Source organism: Nipponia nippon, unplaced genomic scaffold (genome assembly GCF_047370975.1).
Source record: "Nipponia nippon isolate SJK-2023a ecotype South Korea unplaced genomic scaffold, ASM4737097v1 scaffold_6, whole genome shotgun sequence".
In the NCBI taxonomy this organism is placed as follows: Eukaryota; Metazoa; Chordata; class Aves; order Pelecaniformes; family Threskiornithidae; genus Nipponia; species Nipponia nippon.
The window spans coordinates 42,584,994-42,607,642 of NW_028262380.1; the positions used below are offsets into that span (position 1 = coordinate 42,584,994).

The window sequence follows — 22,649 nt, forward strand, 5'->3', positions numbered from 1 at the left end:
AAAAGGTCTGCACAAGTTGGTCATGAACAATAAAAGGCTGCTGTCAGAACTTTTTTTGCGTAACACTGTCAGTCTGTTCTGTAAATGAGAGTATGCAGAGGCTGTGGAAAGAAGTAAGAGAGACTGAAAACAGAAATTTCAGACGTAGACCTTATATATTCTTACTTGTTACCATTTCCCCCCTCACCCGTTCCACCTTTCTTGGAGCACATACAGTGGAAGAAACTGGAATTCCAGAGCTTCAAACCTTTCTTGTTTACCATACCTGCAGAGCATGCAACAGTGATGAGGAGTGGCAGGTGAGAGCCCAGCATCGTTAGGTCACTTGTCTTGCAACAGTAGGCGCATTACTTTTTTCCTGGCTTGTAAAAGCTTCATATCTTTTAGAACAAAAAAAACCCACAAAACCGAACAAATAGACAAAAAAACCTCCCCACAGATCTCAAAGATGAAGTTCTGTCCAAGTAGATATTACATTTGAGTGAGGAGTTACCCAGTGAAATTATGACCCGTGTTAGTCATACAGTCAGTCTAAATGATCCGAGTAGTCACTTACATCACTCAGCTTTTAAATACAGGAGTTAATGATAATTCTTTGAGGACTCTTACTTTGCAGAATGAAGCTGCCAGTTCTGATGGACAAGAATCAAGTGAGGAAGCAGAACTGAAACGCAAAAAGATAGAAGCACAGAAGGTAATTGTGGGGAAGGAGGGGATGGAACTTACTGTTTTCAGATTTGTTTCGTATCTCATGAAGTTTCTCACATTTCAGTTTGCTCTCAATAGTTTGTTCATACATCCACTACAAGAGGTTTTTATTTTAACTGTGTTGAGGTAATAACTCTGTGCAGCTGTTTTATCTCAGTAATTTTAAAATATGTTGTGACATAGCATAGCAAGTCAAGGATTTTTCCCATCCCTGCCTTTGGGATTTTTCTCTGGGTTGGCTTTAATCCTAAAGGCAATTTGGTATAACTAAAATAGCATTTTGATACTGAGAGGGAAAGGAAGATGTACCTTAAATAACAACAACTTTTAGTTAAAAGAATAAAGGAAGGCAAAACTCCCTACATGTGCTGACTCGGGCTACATGTGGGTGGGAAACTGAGCTATATACCTTCGTGATGAAGGACATTTAAAGCAAATGAGTTTCACAGAAATCCAGTGTTTGATTGGAACTTTATTCCATATGGTGTTCTTATAACAGTAACTATCTCTACCATACAATACATAGCAAGTATTACTCTATCTATTCTATGACTTTTTTTTTCCCATCTTCTGCAAAGAGCAATGTAAGAACAAGCTATCCTTATGCCTAACCTTAAAACTAGAGATGAAACAGCAACTGAAGCCTTTTGTGTTTGTTGAGTAAGTTTGTAAAGTTTAAACTGGATATTTAATATTTTGTGATAATGCATTTGGCTTCAAAACTAATTTTAAGGAGAGATTCTAATTCTACATTACTCTGTTTAAGATTGCTATGTACACTAAAAATACAACCGTGCAAATCAAGAACTGTAATTAAATTTTGAGGAGTTGCTGTTATTTTCAACGTAGAAGATCAGTTGTTATACTTGTGTGGTGATTTTGATTGTCAGTGGAGTCCTTCCTTCACAGTCTATACATTAATAAGTGAGAGAGAGGAAGATAGAGTAATCCAAGAATGTTTCTTTTTAAAATGTTCCATGGAATGGGGTACTAATGCTTTTTATGAGTTTAAGTTGGTCGTTTTTTGCTTGCTTGTTTATTATAGGCCCAAGCAAACGCTCGAGCTGCAGTTCTGAAAGAACAGTTAGAGCGAAAGAGAAAGGAAGCATATGAAAGAGAGAAAAGAGCCTGGGAAGAACATGTAAGAAAATAAATCTGTTACGTGCAGTCAAAGTATGTAGTGTCGTATCTTTGTATAACTAAAATCCTGTACTGTGATTTTTCAAGCTTAGATAATTGGTTGGTCTTCTGAAACTGAGGAGAGCATCTGTCAGTCAGAATTCCCTCAGAAGCCTAACCTTAGGTATACTCGAATGAAGAATTTGGTTCAAGAATTTAAGAACATCAAACCTAAGAATCATTAGGATCACCTTAAGTATTTTATTAATCATCTGTAACTTACCAAAGTACTTAATCTTCTTTTGCTTCCATGTGCTGTGGAGTGACAAGTCCAACTAGTAATATATCACTACAAAAAGCAGGATGTTTTGAAGCTGGTAAACTGGGAACAGTTCACATGTGCAGCTGGCACTTGTCTTTCGTATGAAAATGTGCAGCATTATTGTCCTTTTCTAAGGTTTACATGGGCCTATTTGATAATACTGTGTTTAATGTGCAAAGTCTTGAAGTTAATTTATTGATCTAAATTTTTTTTTTTAATTGAATCTATACAGCTGATAGCAAAAGGGGTAAAGAATCCTAATGTGCCTTTTCATGTGGGAGCTACAGAACACAGTCCTGTGCATGGACTACAAGAGCTTGGAGCAGCTCTTCCTAAGCCACAGCTTCCAGTGAAGCCCGGTACACCAGTCATCTCCATGACTTCTGCTTTAAAGGAAGTGGGTGTGGTAGGTACTTCTGCTAAGAGGGTAAAACTGATGAAAGGGAAAAAAAAATACCTCACTTGAAAAAGAATTTTTAGAAGAATGTATAGATTAGGTAGGAAAAAAAATCATTAAGGATACTTGCTTCTCATTAGGGAAAGAAAAAAAAAAAAGTAAAAAGAAAGCAAAACTTGGAAGCTGTTGAAATACCTCTGTACCCTGAAACTCAAATTCAGTCAGTTTTGAACAAAATGGCTTATTTATGATGAACCCTAGGCAATTTCAGTTTTGATCAAGGCAGTCATGATTAGTGGAGAAGATATCAACTAACCAGCATTTCCATCAGCCTCTTGAAGAGGGCAGTAGGGAGTTTGTAACCTGGTGGATGTGAGAAAATAAATTTTGAATGATAGGACTATTTTATATTAATTCTTGTTTGCAGTGAGTTTGAAAGTATATGCTGATTATAACAGAGAATATAAAGTTTGAGACTTGCATCTGATAGGGTTGTCTAAAACAGTATTAGAGACTTCCTAATTTCTTTTTTCTGTGATCTTGGATCCTGATAATGTAAATGCTTACACATTTACCTTGACTACCACCATTTGATTTAAGTAACAATTGTGAAACTGAGCATACAAGTGAACTTTTGTGCAATTTGAGTTTTTAACACAGTCTGTGTTAATTTGAATGCTAACTTTTGGGTTTTTTACCTAAACTATTTCTAGGTTTTTGTGTAGTGTGGGATTATACACTGTATACAACCCTGAAGGCTATGACTATGGGAATATAGTGAAACTTAGTGCTAAATAATGTATATAAAATGTAATATGCTGAAAGGTGTTGGTTGATAGCTGGAAAAATAAACAAATCATGTTTTGTCAAATGCTTAAATCATTAGCACATTTTTTCCATGTGGATAGTTTGTCTTACAGTAATGCAAGATGGTGACTATAACTGACTAAAAGTTAGCACCCAGAGCAATTGGAGAAGACGAGCCTTGTACACAAAGATTATAAGTTCTACGTTTTTTGCCTTCAGGTTTTAGTTTGATTATTTTACATATTTACTGGTTTACAGTTTTGAAGAACAAATATGCTTTCTAAATGAACTTCATATTGATTGCTTTTGGATGCCTGGTAGGTCTTAGGCAATAGTTGAAATTTCATTGCTCCCATAATTAAGGCAGATTAAGAATAATGCAGAATGTTTTCCCCGAAAATGCACCACGTAATGGAATATTTGTCTTAGTTTGGTGTAATTGTGCATCTGCCTAGTCTCAGTTGACTTAATCTGGGCAGGCTCTCTGATATGTTTTCAGATATCAAGGAACTACTGTTTTCTTATTCTTTATCGATTTGACATTATAAATGCTGTAATCACTAAAGTTGTTTCTTCTTCCTTCTGCTTTTCTTTACAGGTGCTCCTTGACTCTGTCCTTGCCACTTTTTTTGTTCTGTTATAGAGTTACTCATTTCTAGCATTGGAATTTGGTGGCATTTTGCTGTAGAGGTCATATGTAGCTTTATCAACATGTTTCATGTTCTGAACTTTCACTTGTCTGCTTAAATTGATTCCAATTCATTTGCTCGCCACTTTCAGATAGGGAATGGTTTAAAGACTGAAGCTGCCCTTGAAATTCTGTCTTTGGGAAGCCCCATAAAAACAGAAGCATCATACATTCTGTCTCAGTTTATCTGCAGTTGTCAATGAAAAGGTTTTAGAGGTGATTTTTCACTATTATGTCTATTAATATTCTCAAGATTATTTTTTTCTGACATATTCTTCTACATTGTATTTCATGCTTCTTGGACTTAAAGGATGAAAACGTAACTGCTATCCAGGAAGCCGAGGGGGAAATAAAAAAGCCAGATTTTGCAATGCAAGTATGTGAAATCATGTTCGGTTTGACTTAGTTTTCTTTTCCTTTTAAGAAAGTACTATTTTAAGTGATATATGTTGCCCCTTATTTCAGAATAAACGAGAAATACTGAGAAGATTAAATCAAAATCTTAAAGCTCAAGAAGATGAGAAAGGAAAAAAGGAGTGTAAAAATATCTCTGAATCAGCTGGGTCTGAAGATGGTAAGGAACAACAAGAAGGTGACCATCCACTTTCAGGAGATCGCAAAAAATGGGAATCTGGGGCATCTGAGTTGGTAGTTCCTCTAGCTCAGTTATCAATGGAAGATTCTCTCTCTGAAACAGACCGTAAGTACTTCTTTTGTCACCATGATATTAGTAAATCAGTTTACCGTATGTAGTGTCTGTTTTTATAAAGGAAGTACTCTTTTTTTTTTTATTATTATTATCATCTTGTTATCAGTTGCGTATCATCTGTTTCTAAAAAGCAGGTGGTTATGTATTCCCTTGGATAAGGAATAAGGCACAGGCTGAGTAATTAATTGGCCTGCAGGAGATTCAACAAATAATTTCCTAATTTCAACAAATAGTTACCTGATTAAATGAATGGTTACTTTCTTTGAGCTTTCTTTGTGTCTTTTAAATAGGCACTAATTTAACACAGAGAATAAAAAGCACTTAAAATATATGGAAGTTTCTTATTTAACTTCAAAATCCTTTTGTGTTATCAGTAGGACAATAAAAATTGAGGGTTTTCTCAATTTATATCTGTTACTTCTATTGCATCCTTCATCAATCTTAGCTTTTTTCTTTTTTTAAATCAAGCCTGTCTTTTCAAATTTTCTGTCTGCCTTCTCCGGGCTTTTGGACGGAAGACCTTTTTCCTGGTCTTGCTGTGTCTTATTAAGGGTCTGTTTCACATTGTAGAAAAAAGTAATCACTGAGAATGTGACAGACTTACTTCATAGCATAGTAGTTTTACATCACTAGGATATTAGAAGATGAAGAAACTTCTTTTGCTCTATTATTCTTTGTTGCTTTATATCCTCTGTTTTCCTTGGAGTGAGAAATAACAGAAACAAATGTCAAAGGATAGCAAGACAAGAGAGTTTCTAGTTTCCCATTTCAGGTAAAGTTAAGGCCATCTCATGCCAGTTTTAAACATTACTCATACTGTTTTCTTTTGGAGTGCCTGAATTGCTGAAAAGATATCCTGCTGCTATGAAGTTGCAGATGTTAACTGGCATTGAATAACTCCTCTTATTAAATGGAATTGGCAGAGGAAAGGCTCTAGATGTTTGAGGACAGTCTTAAGGCTGGCTGCCTTGGGGTGAGGTGGCATGAGCCTGGCTTTGTAGTTTTTAGTTTTGTGGGGGTTGGTTTGTTTGTTCATTATGTAGAAAGTGAATGCAAGTTTCTAATTTCTAAAAGTTTCTATATTCTTGTTTGTGTCCTGACAGGACAAACTCTGGGGGAAGTAATTAGATTAGATATTGGAGAACCCCACAGAAAAGTCTGGGGCAAAAGCCCTACTGATTCAGTCCTGAAGATCCTTGGAGAAGCAGAGTTGCAGCTGCAAACCGACCTCCTTGAGGAACTAGATGTAATAAATGGTAAGCACAGCTGGTAATTATCTGCACTGAAAGTGTAGGAAGTGCCAGATTGCCGGTTTGTCTACTGAGAACAGTTTGGAAGTCATAGAAGTGTATTCTGTCCTCGCTCTTGCTTTCCACTTCTGGATGTTGCCTCAGTTCTAAATGTTCTAATTATCAGCACAAGCTGATACTGGAAGACATGAAAATATTTCAAACTCTGTGAAGTGGTAAGAAATTAAGAAGGATGTGCTGAAAAGAAAGGATATTCATTTTGTTGAGAAGTCTTGGACTTTGCTTATTGATAGAAACAAGTCTTTTTTTGAAAGGATGTCATCAACTGAATATTGTATTACATAGGTCCTATAACCTTCTTGTTAGCATGTGACTTGCCATATCAGTGGATTTTTTTTTTTCTAGTCAACTCCTGCTTTTTGTCCTTTCCAAGGACAAAAGGACTATGTTTATTCCAAGTATAAATTTGTACTAATCATAATGTAGCAAATAAAATTCAAATTTTAATATTTCTAGCTTTCCTCTTCATAATAGTTATAATAAAAGCATGAAAACTTTTCTGTTTTCCTGTAAAGAAACAAAACCTCTTAACTTACCTTGTAGTCACATTGTAGTTTATTATCAAATTGTGTCAAAGCACTGTTTAAATAATAGCATAATTTTGTGTTAGGTACTGCAGAACTTCTTGAAGGAGATCATCAGTCCTTAATTGTAAAAGAGGAGAAGGAAGAGAAAGCTTTTCCTACAGTCGGAGCTCAGTCTTCAGTACCAGTTGGTATCACGGAGTCTGACATGACTATACCAGAAGAATCTCAAAGAGCTGGACCTACCCAGGTGCAGAGCAAACCTGTTATGCTGGATGGTAAGTCATTTCATTAGTAATTCTAATTACAGTCTGTTTTCCAATTCAGTGAGGGAAGTAATGATCCTGTGTACTTTTATTTCTTCCCATAAGTAATGTGCAGTTTTTCATTAATGCCTTTTAGGTAGGACCAAGTGCTTTCTATGCCTGTGTTGTAATTTGATTCACTAATGTATTTTGTAAATTTCCAGAACCTTTTTTTGTGTGCCTATAGAAAACTCTCTAGAATACAAGTGGAATTCTAAAGTGCTTCAGTTTTGTTGTTGTTGGGCTTTTTTGTTTGTTTCTCCCCATCAGTTGTGCTGGAATACCAGCACCCTGCTAAAGTCTGGCGGAACGTTACTGAGGTTTTTAGAAGACATCGTTCGCTGGAGCATTAAGATACTTTTCTTGTATCAGAAACAGACTTTTAGCTCTGGGGTTACAAAACTGAAGTTGTTTCTGCAAAATGCAGAAAATTATTCAAGCTGAAGGATTTAAGTTAATCTTAAGATGTATAGTCACTCCTGTCTTTTTTTTTTGGTTGGGATTAATTTTTAACGACGTATATGACTTTATTAATTTTAGAGCCTGATGATTTGGAAGCAGAGATGTTGGAAGAAACAGAAGAAAGTAAAAAGCACCAGAGTAAGGAGAGCAAGGAATTTCCCATCACTGTTAATGAAGCGTGGGTAAAAGAGAAAGAGGATAAGTAAGTACTCTCTTCTTCTGATCCTTCTCTCTCCAGTTGAAACAAGTAGCTTTAACTGAGTAGGATTTAGATACATCAGTTAAAATGTTAAGCTTAGCTAAAGCTTCGTTGCTTGTCTGCCATGTTAGTTTTACTGCACTTGGTGGCTGAGGATTTTTTTCGGTTGAATAATGACTATTTTTACATGGTGTTTCCCCTGGATGTGGTATTTTATAATAGGGCACAACATGACAGAAGAAATGAGGCAGCTTCTGAGAAAGTAGCGCTTGACAAGGTGCAACCACAAAAGGAAGCTCCAGAAGGTCAGCTGAAGTCTCGTTTTGTTTATTGTAGCTGGCAGTATGGAGTACTTGAGCCATCCCTTCTCACTTCTTCACTAACCCCAAAAGAGCAAGTTTTCTGTTTTCATTTTCTTTTTTACTTCATACTTCTAAAAAGCAAATTTCTGATAGATTAGGAAGACAAATTGTGGGTGTTATTTTTGCCACTTTGGAAGAAAGCATGTAACAACAAAGTTACACTGTGTATAGATGAACAGGGCAATGGCCCACACTGGTACTTAAAAGTGAATGTCAAGTTTCTGAATGTTATGAACTTTTAAAATTACTATTTAAAATGTTATGAAATCTGGTTATTTTACTTAAAAGCATTGCTTTGTTTTATAGACATCTCAAATTAATATTGAGCTGCAGCTTGGATTAAAAAAATGTTTTAAGCAGCTGCTAGTGATAATCTTTTATCTTTATTGCATAGAAGAATTACTTGCTCTTGGAGGTCTTTGAAGTAACTTCAGAAGGTCTGCATATTTTATAGTAGAATAAAAAAATACATCAGCAGTAGTGTCAAGTATCGTTGATGATACTATCACATCTATTTATGGGTGGCTTAAGCACACTGGGCTTTTTTTTTTTCCAGTGTTTGGGGAAAACTATGTTGAGATAGCTTTGAAGAAATCTAGTGTAAGGCAAGAAGAAACAGATGAAAATGGATGACACCATAATTTCAGGACTGGATAACAAGAAACTAGAAGGCATGAGAATAGAATAGGCTATAGCTGAGGGCTGTGTATTCTCAAAAAGTTAAAATGGGAGAATTTCACATTATAATGTATTTACTAAAATATTCCAAAGAGATTTTAATACTTTTACAGTCCTATCTATTTTCCCCTTTAATTGTACAACAGAAATGAGTTAGTTTTATTCATTTTAGTTACCTTTTGCTCGAGAGCTTGGGGTTTTTAATCTATTTAGATTTGTAACGGACTTTCTTTTACTACATCAGAAACTTGTTCCAGTGACTCTGTGCAACCTGAACCCTTATTCCAGAGGGTAATACAGCCTCCAGCTGTACCAACAGCCTCACCAGTTCTGTCAGCTCAGTCTTCACAGGAAGAGTCTTTTGTACCTCGTTCACGTTCCGTATCACCAGCAAAAAATAAAGGCAAAAGTTCATTGTTGATTGGACTTTCTACAGGGCTTTTCGATGCAAACGACCCAAAGGCAAGTTTAAAAAACTGAAAAGGAATACTTGTTTTTATACAGTAATATTATTCTTATTTTCTTGCTGAGGCTGAATGAGGCCAGAACGGATGGCACAACAGTTTGAGCAGGTGTTTGTATTTGTCTAGCCATGGCTGCCCTGCAGTGCGACCGCACAGCGTTCATTGTATCAGCAGGACTCACACACCAGTGAGAGTCTCTGGTTTCACCATTCAGCATTCTATGTCTGGGTGTTTGTGGAGGAATGCCACCACTTCTCTGAGACATAACTGAGGGAGTTCATGAGGAAATTCTGAACTTCCCCCATCTGCTTTCTCCTTTTGTGCAGTTTTTCAGACTTATCACTACCTTGCCATCATAAACATAAACACTGAACGGATCAGCAAAGGTATCTTGTCTTTTCTGGCAATCAAGTGATTGGGTTTTTTTCCTGTAGGATTTAACCAACTAGCATAGGTTCTGGCTGCGAAGCACGAAGACTGAAGAAGAGTGAATGGAACTAACTGCTTTCTTGAAGGCGTTTCCTGCCCAGCTGTATAGGGTTGAGTGGCAGCTCACAGTCTGTGAAATGAGCATAGGATGGTGGAATGTGGTTTTGATGTGAATTTAAAATATTGTAAGAATAGTCATTAAACTAGTAGATGAAACAGACTTCTTAAATGATGTGCAATACTTGCCTGGGTTCTAAAGTGGAAAGTGCATAAAAGAGCAGCTGCTTTTTGGACAAATAATGGTGGCAAGGGTTTCTGGAAACTTGCACACCTGCATTGCATTCAGTCAATAGGTAGTAAAGGATTTCCTAGGTGGTGGAATGCTGGATAAGGAAGAACATTTCTTCTTTTGCCTCCCAGCCTTTTTTTGTGAGTGCATGAACGAAGTTGCTCTATTGATGATTAATTGTATATTGAGTAATATCTATTGGTTGATGTGTTGCTAGGAAGCATAGTATCAGGATAGGGCTGTTTGCATCTGTGGGAGAACGAGGCTTCTTGACAAGCTTGTGTCTGTTTTCACAGATCCATATATTCACATAAATGGATTTAGGACTCTAATGTTGATTCCTCAAGAGTTAGGCTATCGTTAACTTCCCTAGTTTATGAAGCTGTTTATCTGGCAGTTGGACAATGATTACAGAAAAGCTAACCTCTGAGCAGGGGCAAGATGAACATTCTTTGTACCCTTATCAGATTTAAAAAGTAATAGATATGCTTTATAATGAAGTTCTTCAGTGTATCAATAAGAACTGCTTCAGTACGTCACTTGTTACTGCATGTTTGGCATGTGTTTTGGCCACAAGTGTTTGTCACAGGACTGTTAATGCAGTACCAGGTGAGCTCTGTGTAATAGCAGAGAGCTTGGAGAAGAGCAACAGATGTGGTGTTACTGCTTCAGTAGACTTAATGAAAAAGAGCAACAAATTCCTTTTCCTCATTTGGTTGCAACGAGAGAATATTCAGTGCTTCTTTGCAGTATCTGCAAATGTAACTTTCTGGAATTTCCCAAACATACCTCTGCTGCAGCTCTTACCCAGAAACTAAGGAAACCTTTAGCAGGGAGCAGGGCAGACAGTTAGTGTCCTATCTGTAGGCAGGTCTGTACGCTAACAGAATCGTAGAATCCTAGAATACTTTGGGATGGAAGGGACCTTTAAAGGTCATCTAGCCCAACCCCCCTGCAATTGGCAGGAACATCAACAACTAGATCAGGTTGCTCAGAGCCCCATCCAGCCTGTCCCTGAATGTTTCCAGGGATGGGGCATCTACCACCTCTCTGGGCAACCCGTTCCTCTGTTTCACTACCCTCATTGTAAAAAATGTCTTCCTTTATATCCAGTCTGAATCTACCCTCTTTCGGTTTAAAACCATTACCCCTTTTCTTATCGCTACTGGTGCTGCTAAAAAGTCTGTCCCCATCTTTCTTATAAGCCCCCTTTAAGTACTGAAAGGTGGCAATAAGGTCTCCCCACAGCCTTCTCTTCTCCAGGCTGAACAACCCCAGCTCTCTCAGCCTGTCCTCATAGCAGAGGAGTTCCATCCCTCTGATCATTTTTGTGGCCCTCCTCTGGACCCGCTCCAACAGGTCCATGTCCTTCCTGTGCTGAGGACCCCAGAGCTGGAGGCAGTGCTCCAGGTGGGGTCTCACCAGAGCAGAGTAGAGGGGCAGAATCACCTCCCTCGACCTGCTGGCCACGCCGCTTTTGATGCGGCCCAGGATAGGGTTGGCTTTCTGGGCTGCGAGAGCACATTGCTGGGTCATGTCCAGCTTTTCATCTATCAGTATCCCCAAGTCCTTCTTGGCAGGGCTGCTCTCAATCCCTTCGTCCCCCAGCCTGTACTGATACTGGGGGTTGCCCTGACCCAGGTGCAGGACCTTGCACTTGGCCTTGTTGAACTTCAGGAGGTTCACACAGGCCCACCTCTCCAGCCTGTCCAGGTCCCTCTGGATGGCATCCCATCCCTCAGGCGTGTCAACTGTACCACTCAGCTTGGTGTCGTCTGCAAACTTGCGGAGGGTGCGCTCGATCCCGCTATGTCATTGATGAAGATATTAAACAGCACTGGCCCTAATATGGACCCCTGAGGGACACCACTGGTCACTGTTCTCCATCTGGACGCCAAGCCATTGACCACTACCCTCTGGATGCGACCATCCAGCCAATTCCTTATCCGCCAAACAGTCCACCCATCAAATCCGTATCCTTCCAATTTAGAGAGGAGGATGTTGTGGGGGACCGTGTCAAAGGCCTTACAGAAGTCCAGATAGATGACATCCATAGCTTTTCCCTCATCCACTAATGTAGTTACTCCATCATAGGAGGCCAGTAGGTTGGTCAGGCAGGACTTGCCCTTGGTGAAGCCATGCTGACTGTCCCGAATCACCTCCCTGTCCTCCATGTGCCTTAGCATAGATTCCAGGAGGATCTGTTCCATGATCTTCCCAGGCACAGAGGTGAGGCTGACAGGTTAGTAGTTCCCAGAGTCCTCCTTTTTACCCTTTTTAAAACTGGCTGCAATATTTCCCTTTTTCCAGTCCCCAGGGACTTCGCCTGACTGCCATGACTTTTCAAGCATTGGGGTGAGTGGCTTGGCCACTACATCAGCCAGTTCCCTCAGAACTCTGGGATGCATCTCATCAGCACCCATAGACTTATATACATTCAGGTTCCTAGGTGGTCATAAACCTGATCTCTTACAGTGGGAGGACCTCTGTCCTCCTGATCCCCATCAAATGGCCCATTGACTCAGGAGATGTGAGGAGAGAGATTGCCAGTGAAGACTGAGGCAAAAAAGTTGTCGAGTACCTCAGCCTTCTCCTCATCTGTTGTTATCAGCTCGCCACTACTGCTCATCAGAGGGGGTACGCTTTACTTAACCTTCCTTTTCTGGTTAATGTACCTGTAGAAGCCCTTCTTCTTCTTCTTCTTCGCATCCCTTGCCAGGTTCAGCTCCAGCCTAGCCTTGGCCTTCCTGATCCCATCCTTACACAACCAGGCAGCATCCCTGTACTCTTCCCAAGATACCAATCCCTTCTTCCACTGCCTCTGTAATCTCTTCTTGGCCTTTAGTTTGACCCACAGGTCTTGGCTCAGCCATGCCGGCCTCTTCCCTTCCTTGCCCGATTTCCTGTACCTGGGGATTGAGAGCTCTGGTGCCCTATGGAAAGCATCCTTGAAGACCTGCCAGCTCTGTTCTGCTCCCTTGTCCCTGAGGGCCATTTCCCAGGGAGTCCTGTTGATTAACTCCTTGAAGAGCTGGAAGTTTGCTTTCCTAAAATTCAGGATCCCGACTATACTCTACACCTGACCCTTACCTTTCTGGACTGTGAACTCTACCAGTGCATGATCGCTACAGCCAAGGCTGCTTCCAATCCTGACACCACCAATGAGCTCACTTACATTGGTGACCACCAGATCCAGTACTGTGTCCCCTCTGGTAGGCCTGTCTGTTACCTGGCTTAGGAAATTGTCGTCTATGCACTCCAGGAGTCTCCTAGATTGCCTGCCGTGCTACTTTCCCAGCAGATGTCAGGGTGGTTGAAATCCCCCATCAGGACAAGAGCCTGTGAGTGTGAAGCTTCCTGTAGCTGAAGAAAAAAGGCTTCGTCAATAGGCTCCCCTTGATCAGGCGGCCTGTAGTAGACCCCAACCACAAGGCTCCCTTTGTTGCCTCGGTCTCTAATTCTTACCCATAAACTTTCAACCTGCTTATGGCTATTCTTCAGGGACACTTCTTCACACTCTATCCATTTCTTGATGGAGGCTAGTAGGGAAAGCAGCATTTTGAAAAATACCGGCAACTTTCAAATGATGGGGTAAAGTCAGTCTTCTAATTGTTCCTTCACTTTGGTAGTAGTGGTCAAAAAGGGTGGTTACTCCTTTGATGGCAATAATATTCTGGCCATCTGCTGACAGAGATTTAATATTTGAGCATGTATATGAATACACTGTGCTGGTATAAATTGCAGCTGAGGAACTATTTTTTTTTTCATTAAAATTCAGGGGGTTTCATTAGGAGCAAACACTGAACACGCATGTATTCAGAGCTATGCTGAAGAAAGGTTAGGCTTATTGGTAAAACTTCTTAGTGCAGATTAGGTCTTGTTTCTTGTTATATTATACTATGGTGAATATTTAGTAATTTTTTGGAGTTCTTAGACATCTTAGATCTGGTAGATCACTGAGCAAACAGTTACTTTGTTTCCATGTTGCTTTATTTCCATTGCAACAAATTGCTGTTGTAATTTGAACGTTTTTCTAATACCTTTTGTGATGAGCTTCTTTCTAATACTGTGGAACGGCCTTGAAATATACCATAAACAAAAGTTACTGTTTTCAGTGACCAACCTAGAGAAATAATAAAATGTCATTTTAAAAAATTATCCTTTGCCAGCTACTTAAAATGGTTCTAAGCTGTAAGCGAATGACATACATACATTGTAAACAATTGTGCATAGATATTATTTATCGGCTGCAATGTTCCTTTTCTTTAGATAGCTGTCAAGGGAACAACCAAATCTGCACAAAACCAAGATCTGTATGTCAGTTGATGTTAAAGCTTTTCAATCACTGTAACCTGTAGAGGCAAAAGTCAAGATGTCAGATTTTTAACAATTACAGTATTTGTGCTGGACACATTGGTATTTTGAAATTGACGTCCAAATGAAAAAGGACCAAAAAAAAAAAAAAATCTCATTTTAAAGTATTTTGTAACCTCAGACTGTCTTTAGTATTGTTACCAAACAGGCTTTCTATTACCTTTGCAGATGTTGAGAACATGTTCGCTTCCGGATCTTTACAAACTGTACAGAACTTTAGTCGATGTTCCCAGTGTAGCAGATGTGCAGCATCAACATAATCTTGAAATAGATGATACGGAAGATGAGCAAGCCAAAGAAGGACCCTCTGATTCTGAGGATATGTGAGTGTATCAAGTTTATCAAGTATTACAACTGGCATCTTAGATCAAGAATGTTTTGGGTTAGACACTAACAATTACACAGTGTACCAGCATGGGGTTTTTACTGAAATTTTTAAAGTCCTCTGTTGAATCACCCATTTACTTTGAGTCTTGTTCCAGAGGATTGAGAAGCTGATGGATGTACTGCTTACAATAGCCATCTGAATTTCCTTTCCAAATTGCACCCAAGATGCTATTCTGTCTGGCTTCTGCACCTTGCATTCCACTGAAGCAGATCAAAGTTGATGGCTGCTGCTCTTCTAGAAATAAAGATTTCTTGAATATTTCCTTTCTTCATATGTTCTGGGAATCTCGCTCATCTATCTTCTCTACTGCTGTATTGGGATGTCCTGCAAGTCCTCCAAATTCTTTCAGGGGCTTCAAAATCTGACCCTGGCTTTTGACTATTCCCGGCAGCTTGGGTAGCCTGCAGGGACAAAACCATCTGGTGTATCTATTCTGATGAGATCTAGATCTCTTTTTGCTCCAGACACGTTTTTGTCTGGATTGGGAATGTTATTCTTGCCAGGGTTCTATAATACTGCGCGAATACAAAGATTTTGAAATTACCTTACTAATACAGTTGAATTAAGGACCTATCATCATCTTTTTACGAGACGGTCTCATATCCGTTTAGCTAATCTGTATTCCCTGTGTTTTGCGTGCTATAATGGTATCGGTGCTGTAATCATGTCGGGCTGAGGACACAAATATTTGTCTCTTCTGCCCCACCCCCCTCCAGCTGCATTGGCTTCCCAGTTTGTTGGCTTAACAAAAGAAATGAGCTCTTCCTCCAGGGTTTGTCTCGTAAAGTATTAATAGTATAAACTTTATCTCACTTTCTTTTAGTATGTTTGGGGAGGCAGATACAGATTTGCAGGAACTCCGGGCCTCAATGGAACAATTGCTTAGGGAGCAGCCTAGCGAGGAATTCAGTGAAGAGGAGGAGTCTACTTTAAAGGCGAATGTCATCGAATGCGTAACAAACGGTACAGAGCTGGATGATGGAGATGAAAATAACCCCAGCAGTGAAAGTGCACTTAATGAAGAATGGCAGTCAGGTATAATTTCTATTATACCTGTTTTATAAGTTATTTATTGATGTTAACAATTCAAACACAGAATAATGTCTTTGCATCGTATACCTATAATGAAATAAAGCTCTAATAGTTTTTATACAGGAGTTTAAAAAAAAAATCAGATAATATTTAGACTTTCTGAATGTTAAGGTCGACATCTAAGCAACATCCAGTGTCGCAAATTAAATGTTGGCTGTTTGTTAGCCAGTGATTATAAGTCACTTTTTCTCCAGTTGTCTAAAACTTGTCTTCAAGGAAGATCAAATACTCTGTGTGCATCGTATGTTTTGAATAATTCATGACTGCAGCGTAAGAGTAAAAAAGAAATAGCGATTGACATGACTGGAGTATCTGGGATCCAGCTTACACTACAATTAAGTAATTTAACAGGCAGTCAAAAGGAACATGAAATTATTAACCTTGTCCTTAGCCCAGAATAGCTATTAATGCTGTCAAACTGAAAATGAGACAGAAAAATTTATTACTGCTTTTAGCGTTTTGCATTAGCTATACACAATGGTGTCCTGAAGTCTCAGTTCTGGATTTTAAATTCTGGTTGAAATATAACTACTTTACTACTGCTGTAAAATAAAGTGCATTTAGAAATATAGGTATAAAAAGGTGTAGAAAATTAATAACTAATCTAAAACATAGCTTTTGTGTAATTTTGGTTTATTGAAGACCATTTTAAACAAATTGAAGATCTGTGAATATACCTGTAAGATATTATCTATATAATACATTCCAATAAGTATTTTAAGGTAAAATAAACTTGGGTAATACAGTCTTCTTTCATTTTTGACAGTGCTGATGCTATACGCCGATAACATACGGTACTATCTGTTTCTGTGATTCTGTTGTTGCTGTAAGCGTTACTGTATTTGGTGTCAGTGTCCCACCTTCTAGATTCATGATATTTCATAAGAATAGCAGGTTTCATTGTTGGGGGCGGGAGGAAGGCCTTCAGAACTCAGGGGAACAGACAGAACTCGAAACCAAATCTGTTCAAGATCAGAAGTTAAACACAGGATTAGAAGTCTTCTAGGGTTTTTAACCCATATACCACTTTTCTTTTTATTGCAGTGATAATTTCTTATTGCTGTAACTGTTGATACTTGAATCAGGGATGGGATTTGGTCAGGATTATACCTTACACTAGTCATGTATAGGAATTGAAAGTAGTAGAGTTTTAATACCAGCTCACGAAGTCTGTGACCTATCAGGCAATACTATGTATTTTTTTAAAGATTTGATAATATAAGCTCTGAAATCTAAAAAGGTGTATGTTTTTCCCTGGATAGGTAAGTCCTTTCATAATTCAAAGACTTAATTAAGGAAGTATTTTTCTTGGGCAAAAGCAGTTTGCATTTTATAATAGGATTTTACATAGGGATTGTCTTGTATTTTGAAATAGGTCCTTTTTTTGTTACACTTACCTATGTTTGGCTGTTACCAACCTATTTGTAAGGTTTCTGTAGCCTATAAGCAAAATCATCTTGATTTCTCTCGCATATCTTATTGCACCAATTGGAATACTGAACTTGCTACACAAAGGAGATGCACTCATGAACGGATGAGGGCCTGTGTAGCTAAATTGGTACTATTTTTTTTTTTTTTTTTTAGACTCGCTCCATGGAACAAGATGCATCTGTGTGCAGAAATGAAATAACTGATTCTTAATATACATGTCCTTTATTTTCTGCTAGAAGACAGCTGTTTCATTAAGGAGCTCTTTTCCCTAGCGTGGGACAGCCACTGAACCCTGCATCAGTTCCACCTCAGAAATACGTGGAATGGTCATATGGAACTTGACCTACTAACATTGCTTTGCTAAATAAAAGTCTGCCTTAAGACCATACCTTGTTTTCCTCCAGTGTGAATACCCTTATGGCTAACTATCAGAGTGGGGGTTTAGAGGAGGTAGCTAGGTGCTTCCCAGCTGGGATTCGGATTGCCTTTGCTGTCAAGAAAGGGACTGTTCCTGTTTCCTTGCAGGTTGTTCAGAACATCTGCCAACATCGCCTAGTGCTCCTCGGCTTCCCTGCTTTCATTACGTTTAGAGGTTTGTGTGGATATCGAGTTCAGGGACATAGAAACAACATTAAGAATGTAGGAAAACTCAGCGGTTTTTACTGTTGTTTTCTTTCTTTATAGATAATAGTGATGGAGAGATTGCCAGTGAATGTGAAGAATGCGATAGTATCTTCAGCCATTTGGAAGAGTTGAGATATAACCTGGAGCAGGAAATAGGCTTTGATAAATTCATTGAAGTTTATGAGAAAATAAAGGTTTGTGGAATAACCTCAAGTGGAAAATGTTTTAAGAAACAAGTACCTAGGGCTGTTTACTGTGCCAGTAACTAATTGCATTGTGTGACTAGAATCAGTGCTTATTCTTTAGTCTTTTATTCTGTTTCCACACACTAAAATATTAACAGAGAAAATGCCATGCCAGCGGATTAAAGAGGAAAACTTTGGGTTTAACCATGAATTGCATTTAAGAAATTTGAACTATTTCATTCTATACCCATTTTCATTTTGGCAACATGGATTGTCCTTTCTCCCAGGCTATACATGAAGATGAAGACGAGAATATTGATATTTGTTCAACCATAGTTCAGACTGTTCTTGGAAATGAACACAAACACCTGTATGCCAAAATACTTCACCTAGTAATGGCAGACGGAGCCTACCAAGAAGGTAATCTCACTGTATCCTGGCAGTTATGGCTCGTCTTGTGCTCTTTCTTGGTCATATACAATAGGTTCCAATATACTTCTCAAACATATCTGTGCTTTGTTATATTGATTGGCTAAATTGATAAAAATAATTTTTTTTCACAAAGGGTATTTTTATTCCTGCAACAAAATGTGGCAAACTTTGACTATGCATGCTGACCGCTCTGATTTAACAGTATGTACATATACAGTCAACTGTAACAATAGTTGTCTTATGAAAGGTGCAGTATAATTATTTAATTTCTGTAAAACAGTTACGCAGATTGGGAAGATGGAAGTCTAGAATAAACCTTTCCGAATTAAAAACAATTTTATCTTAAGAATTAATGATTTTTTTAGCGAAAATAATATTGTTCTTTCCAAAACTCTACTTCTAACGGGTTGCAGTATCACTGCTTTTCTGAAAAGAAACTTTCATGTGGCTCTTTATCCTATAATTGTCATTTTTCAGAAGAACTTGATGTGGAGGTACCATCCATCTTAGTTTTCAGGTGGCTCAGTAATCCATGAAGAGCGTTTATCTTGCTTGGGAGCCCTGCCTAGCTTAGCACAGATTACTAGCCCTAGATCTTTCAGTCACTCTATGAAAAACCACACGGACCACTATCAATGAGAAATGGTTTTGTGGGTTTTTTTTCTCTCATGTCAAAAATTTAACTGCGGTTATGTAATTTTAGATTTCTAATGATTTTTATAGAAATCAGAAGCATTATATATTGGCTTTAGAAATCACAGAATCACAGAATGTGTGCAATGATCACTATTTAATGTATTTCAATTTTGGAAAAAATATGCTAATGCATGGTAACCAATGTCTACTTTCTGCATCTTTTAAATTCTTTTACAAATGTGTTGCAATAGCAGTGAATAAAGGGTCAACTAAGATTACGGCTTTCTATTGTTTTTATATGTAAATGCTTGGGGGGGGAAGTCTTAAAAGCCAGTTTTAAAAACATAATAAGTAAAATTCTAATACAAATTACGTTTTCCCAATTTTTCTTTGCTACTGATAGAGAACCACCCAGTAAGAATAACCAGTACCATGTTGTTTTCATGCTGTGTTATAGAAGTATGACAGAAAAGCGTCTGAAAAAATATTTTTCAACCACTATTTATTGATTTAATGACAGAATTGAGAAGATGTATTGGAGTAGCTCATTTTTCAAGTGTCCAAAGGACTGGCAATCTAGAACGAGAAAAAAATGGTAACTCTAGTGTTACCAGTTTCTTTTCCTTGCCACTTTGCCTTAAGGATATTTTAAAACTAGTACTAAAAGGCTTAAACAGCAATTTGCTGAAATGTTGGCATACAAATTCTAAGCTCTTGTCTGAGTGAATCCTATTAAAATGAGCTGACTTTCATCTTGCAAAATGCTGATTAACAAGTGGCTATTTTTAATAGCTTCAGTTCTAATTCTGTATTTTACAAGTCTGTGGTAGCATGCAAAAACGTAAAGAAAAAGTAGTTCTTTACATTTCGGACATTTATAGTACAGGTAGTACTTTAGTATTAAAATACATGAAGAACTACATTTAAAGTAGTTCTTTAAATTTCAGACATTTAAAAAAAAATCCTATGCTACTAAAGGTGAATAGAGGACAAGTGACAGTCAGAAGGATGTTCGTGAGCTTCTGTCTCAGAAGTTTTATACTCCTCCAGTAAGAAAAGTTAGAAAAAAATTCATATTGCTCTTAATAAAGAGGATTGTTCTAACTGAAGCAGGCCACTTGAGATGAATCCATCTTAAATTCACAAATCCAAGAAAGATGACATGTTGTTCAATATATGTCCTTTTCACCTTGTCTCTCCCTCTCTCCTGCTTTTTACAGATAATGATGAATAAACCTGACTCAGGAAATTCCTTGATGCCGTACTACATATGGGCGTTTGAAGTCTGCACAGCCGAATAGCAAATTGTAGTGGGGAATGTAACATGGGGCAGGAGAAGCAAGACTTCAAAAAAGCATGTTGATTGTATGAAAAAGAGGAAAAACATGCCTTTTTAAAATGAGATACCTATACACTTCTCGTGTGTACTTGCATATGTGTTCATTAAATAGTAGATGCCCAAAATTAAAAAAGAAACAAACAACAACAAAACAAAAAAAAACCCAAACCTGTAATCTCTCAAATTCCGAAAGAAATATAGAAAGGAATACCTGTAGGCATTCTGATACAAAACTGGGACCTATAAAGTAAAACAGAATTTCTGCCATATCAACAGTTGGCTGGTACGGTTAAGCACCTGGAAGCATTACTACACATCTAGCTGTTCATTTACCTACTTAAAATAGCCTCTCTTTACACCTACATAAAGAAATGACTTCATTTTTATTGACCCTCGTGGTTGTATTTTAATAGCATCTTAATCTAGAGGTCCAGTTTGAGTATTTCACTGTTTTCTTAAGAAAAAAATTATTGTATTTTGAAGCTGAAGGCTTCTGTCACTTTTTAACCAGTGTCCTCTGAAATATCTTAATGGTGTTTCTAAATCAAGGCAAACTGGTACTTCAGTCGTCATTGAAATGTCTGGGGTTTTTTGAGATTGTAAAATTCATCTGGAGCTAGAATACTTTTTTCCCCAATACTCTTCTTCCTCGTCCCCTTCCCCAACCCCCAAGTATTTAGCTCTCCTGAATTTTGTAATCTGGTCAATGATAATATAGTATGCTGTTGAATTAAAAGGAGTGGGTTTTTTTCCAGTTTGTTTTTGAATTCTTACTGTTACACTCATGGCTCCAGCAGCCATAGGGGAAAATTAAATATTGCAGGCCCAAGTGCTGTGTAATACTTCTCATCTTTTGCCTCATGTTTTGTAGCTTGAATTCCACCACCCTGAAAGAAAAAACAGGTTTCTTCTGACCCACGTTTCCTTGTTCCTCCTGTCAAAGCAGTCCTGTACAGGGCAGACACGAGGTATGCTGCTGTTTCCCAGTCATCATCTCTGGAACAGCTTTATTGGCTTATCTATACAATGAGTCTCTTGTTACAAATCTGATGTACTGTCAAACTTCCAACTGCCCTATTGGAGAAAAACAGATTTTTTTCTTTTTTTTTTCTTCAGCTACAGCCAGTCACAATCTAAAACTGTCAAAAGTTACTTTCCCACAAAGTAAAATCAAATACATATATATATATATTATTTAGAACTGTCAAAATATGTACATGATTTTTGTATAATTGTTTTATGGTGTTGTTATTAAAGTCTTGCCCACTGAAAAGTGTTAATTTTTTTTAAACACATCCAGTTCTTAAAGGTAGACCAAACTTACTCTATTTCAGCTGTGTCCTGGGAACCTGTGATAAGAATAAAATGGATAATCATAAATGCCTGTAATACATTAATTTTTTTTATATCCTTATTTAGTTGACAAACACCTCTTGCCTCATCTGATGGGAAAATAGGATTGTTGTTGGAAACAGTGCTGGTTCTGTCCTGTGCTGCTTCTCTTTTCCTTCCTCCTCCTCCTTCTTTTTTTAAACTTTCCACGGTAAATTTGGGGGCTTCTCACTAGGCTTCTCTTCCATTCCACTTTTAATCTATTCAGAGAGATGATCTTCATGAGCTACATCATCCATGACATTTAGCAATACACTCTAAAGACTGTAATAAAGATTGAGTCTGCATTATTTTCCTTTTTCAGGTTTGCTTTTCAGATCATACCTTGCCCACCTTTTGGGGGCAGGGAGGACCCAAAACCTTTAGATTTAAAAGAATATAGATTAACCATATGGAAAGAAGAAAATATACCAAATGGTATATTCTGTGCTCTGTGGTTTTGAATTTTCTCAAGGTGATAGAGTCTTACTGAAGTTAAGGGTTGGGGGGTGTTTAATTCTTTTGAAATTTAAATCATATCATTATTGACATTCTTCATTTCTTATGTAGTGTGCTGGCTTGCTTCTGGTAAGAAAAATGGACATAATCTGCAGACTTCAAGCTTTACAGACATCGAGCTTTTTATCAATTAATGACTTGAAAAATATGCGTAGATTGTGCACAGCTTTTCAAGAATAATCTTCAAACCTGCCAACCAATACTGGATATCCTTGAAATCCCTCAAGAGCTAATTTAGAATTGATGCAGTAAATAAGTTTGTCTGCTAAAGAAATGCTTTTATCTGAAATTTTAAATCCCTATTTATTGTAGACTATAATGACATCAAGGACAGTGTGGCTTCAGGATGATTTATTGGTCTGTATGTAACAACTTCTTGAAATGAGTTGAGCATTTGGCTTGTATTCGTATTACATTCACTATAAGATATTTTCTGTTGTAATTCTAGTAGCAAATTGAGATATAGAATAGCATTTTGGGCACAAA

The 22,649-nt window shown here is 37.9% G+C and overlaps 1 protein-coding gene across 7 annotated transcripts in view; it reads left to right on the forward strand.

Annotated features, from left to right (window-relative positions):
• The window catches only part of NEK1 (NIMA related kinase 1), a 51,913-nt gene extending 30,328 nt beyond the window's left edge, over positions 1 to 21,585 (forward strand). For all 7 annotated transcript variants that reach the window (XM_087737571.1, XM_087737574.1, XM_087737575.1 and 4 more), the window contains 15 exons: positions 617 to 694; positions 1,754 to 1,849; positions 2,382 to 2,555; positions 4,352 to 4,417; positions 4,507 to 4,741; positions 5,854 to 6,006; positions 6,671 to 6,862; positions 7,430 to 7,553; positions 7,773 to 7,855; positions 8,835 to 9,052; positions 14,315 to 14,469; positions 15,358 to 15,569; positions 17,742 to 17,875; positions 18,154 to 18,286; positions 20,155 to 21,585. In XM_087737571.1, coding sequence (XP_087593697.1) covers positions 617 to 694; positions 1,754 to 1,849; positions 2,382 to 2,555; positions 4,352 to 4,417; positions 4,507 to 4,741; positions 5,854 to 6,006; positions 6,671 to 6,862; positions 7,430 to 7,553; positions 7,773 to 7,855; positions 8,835 to 9,052; positions 14,315 to 14,469; positions 15,358 to 15,569; positions 17,742 to 17,875; positions 18,154 to 18,286; positions 20,155 to 20,168 — 2,067 coding nt within the window. In that variant the 3' untranslated portion in view covers positions 20,169 to 21,585. The remainder of the gene's footprint in view (positions 1 to 616; positions 695 to 1,753; positions 1,850 to 2,381; positions 2,556 to 4,351; positions 4,418 to 4,506; positions 4,742 to 5,853; positions 6,007 to 6,670; positions 6,863 to 7,429; positions 7,554 to 7,772; positions 7,856 to 8,834; positions 9,053 to 14,314; positions 14,470 to 15,357; positions 15,570 to 17,741; positions 17,876 to 18,153; positions 18,287 to 20,154) is intronic.
• Positions 21,586 to 22,649: the final 1,064 nt, after the last annotated feature.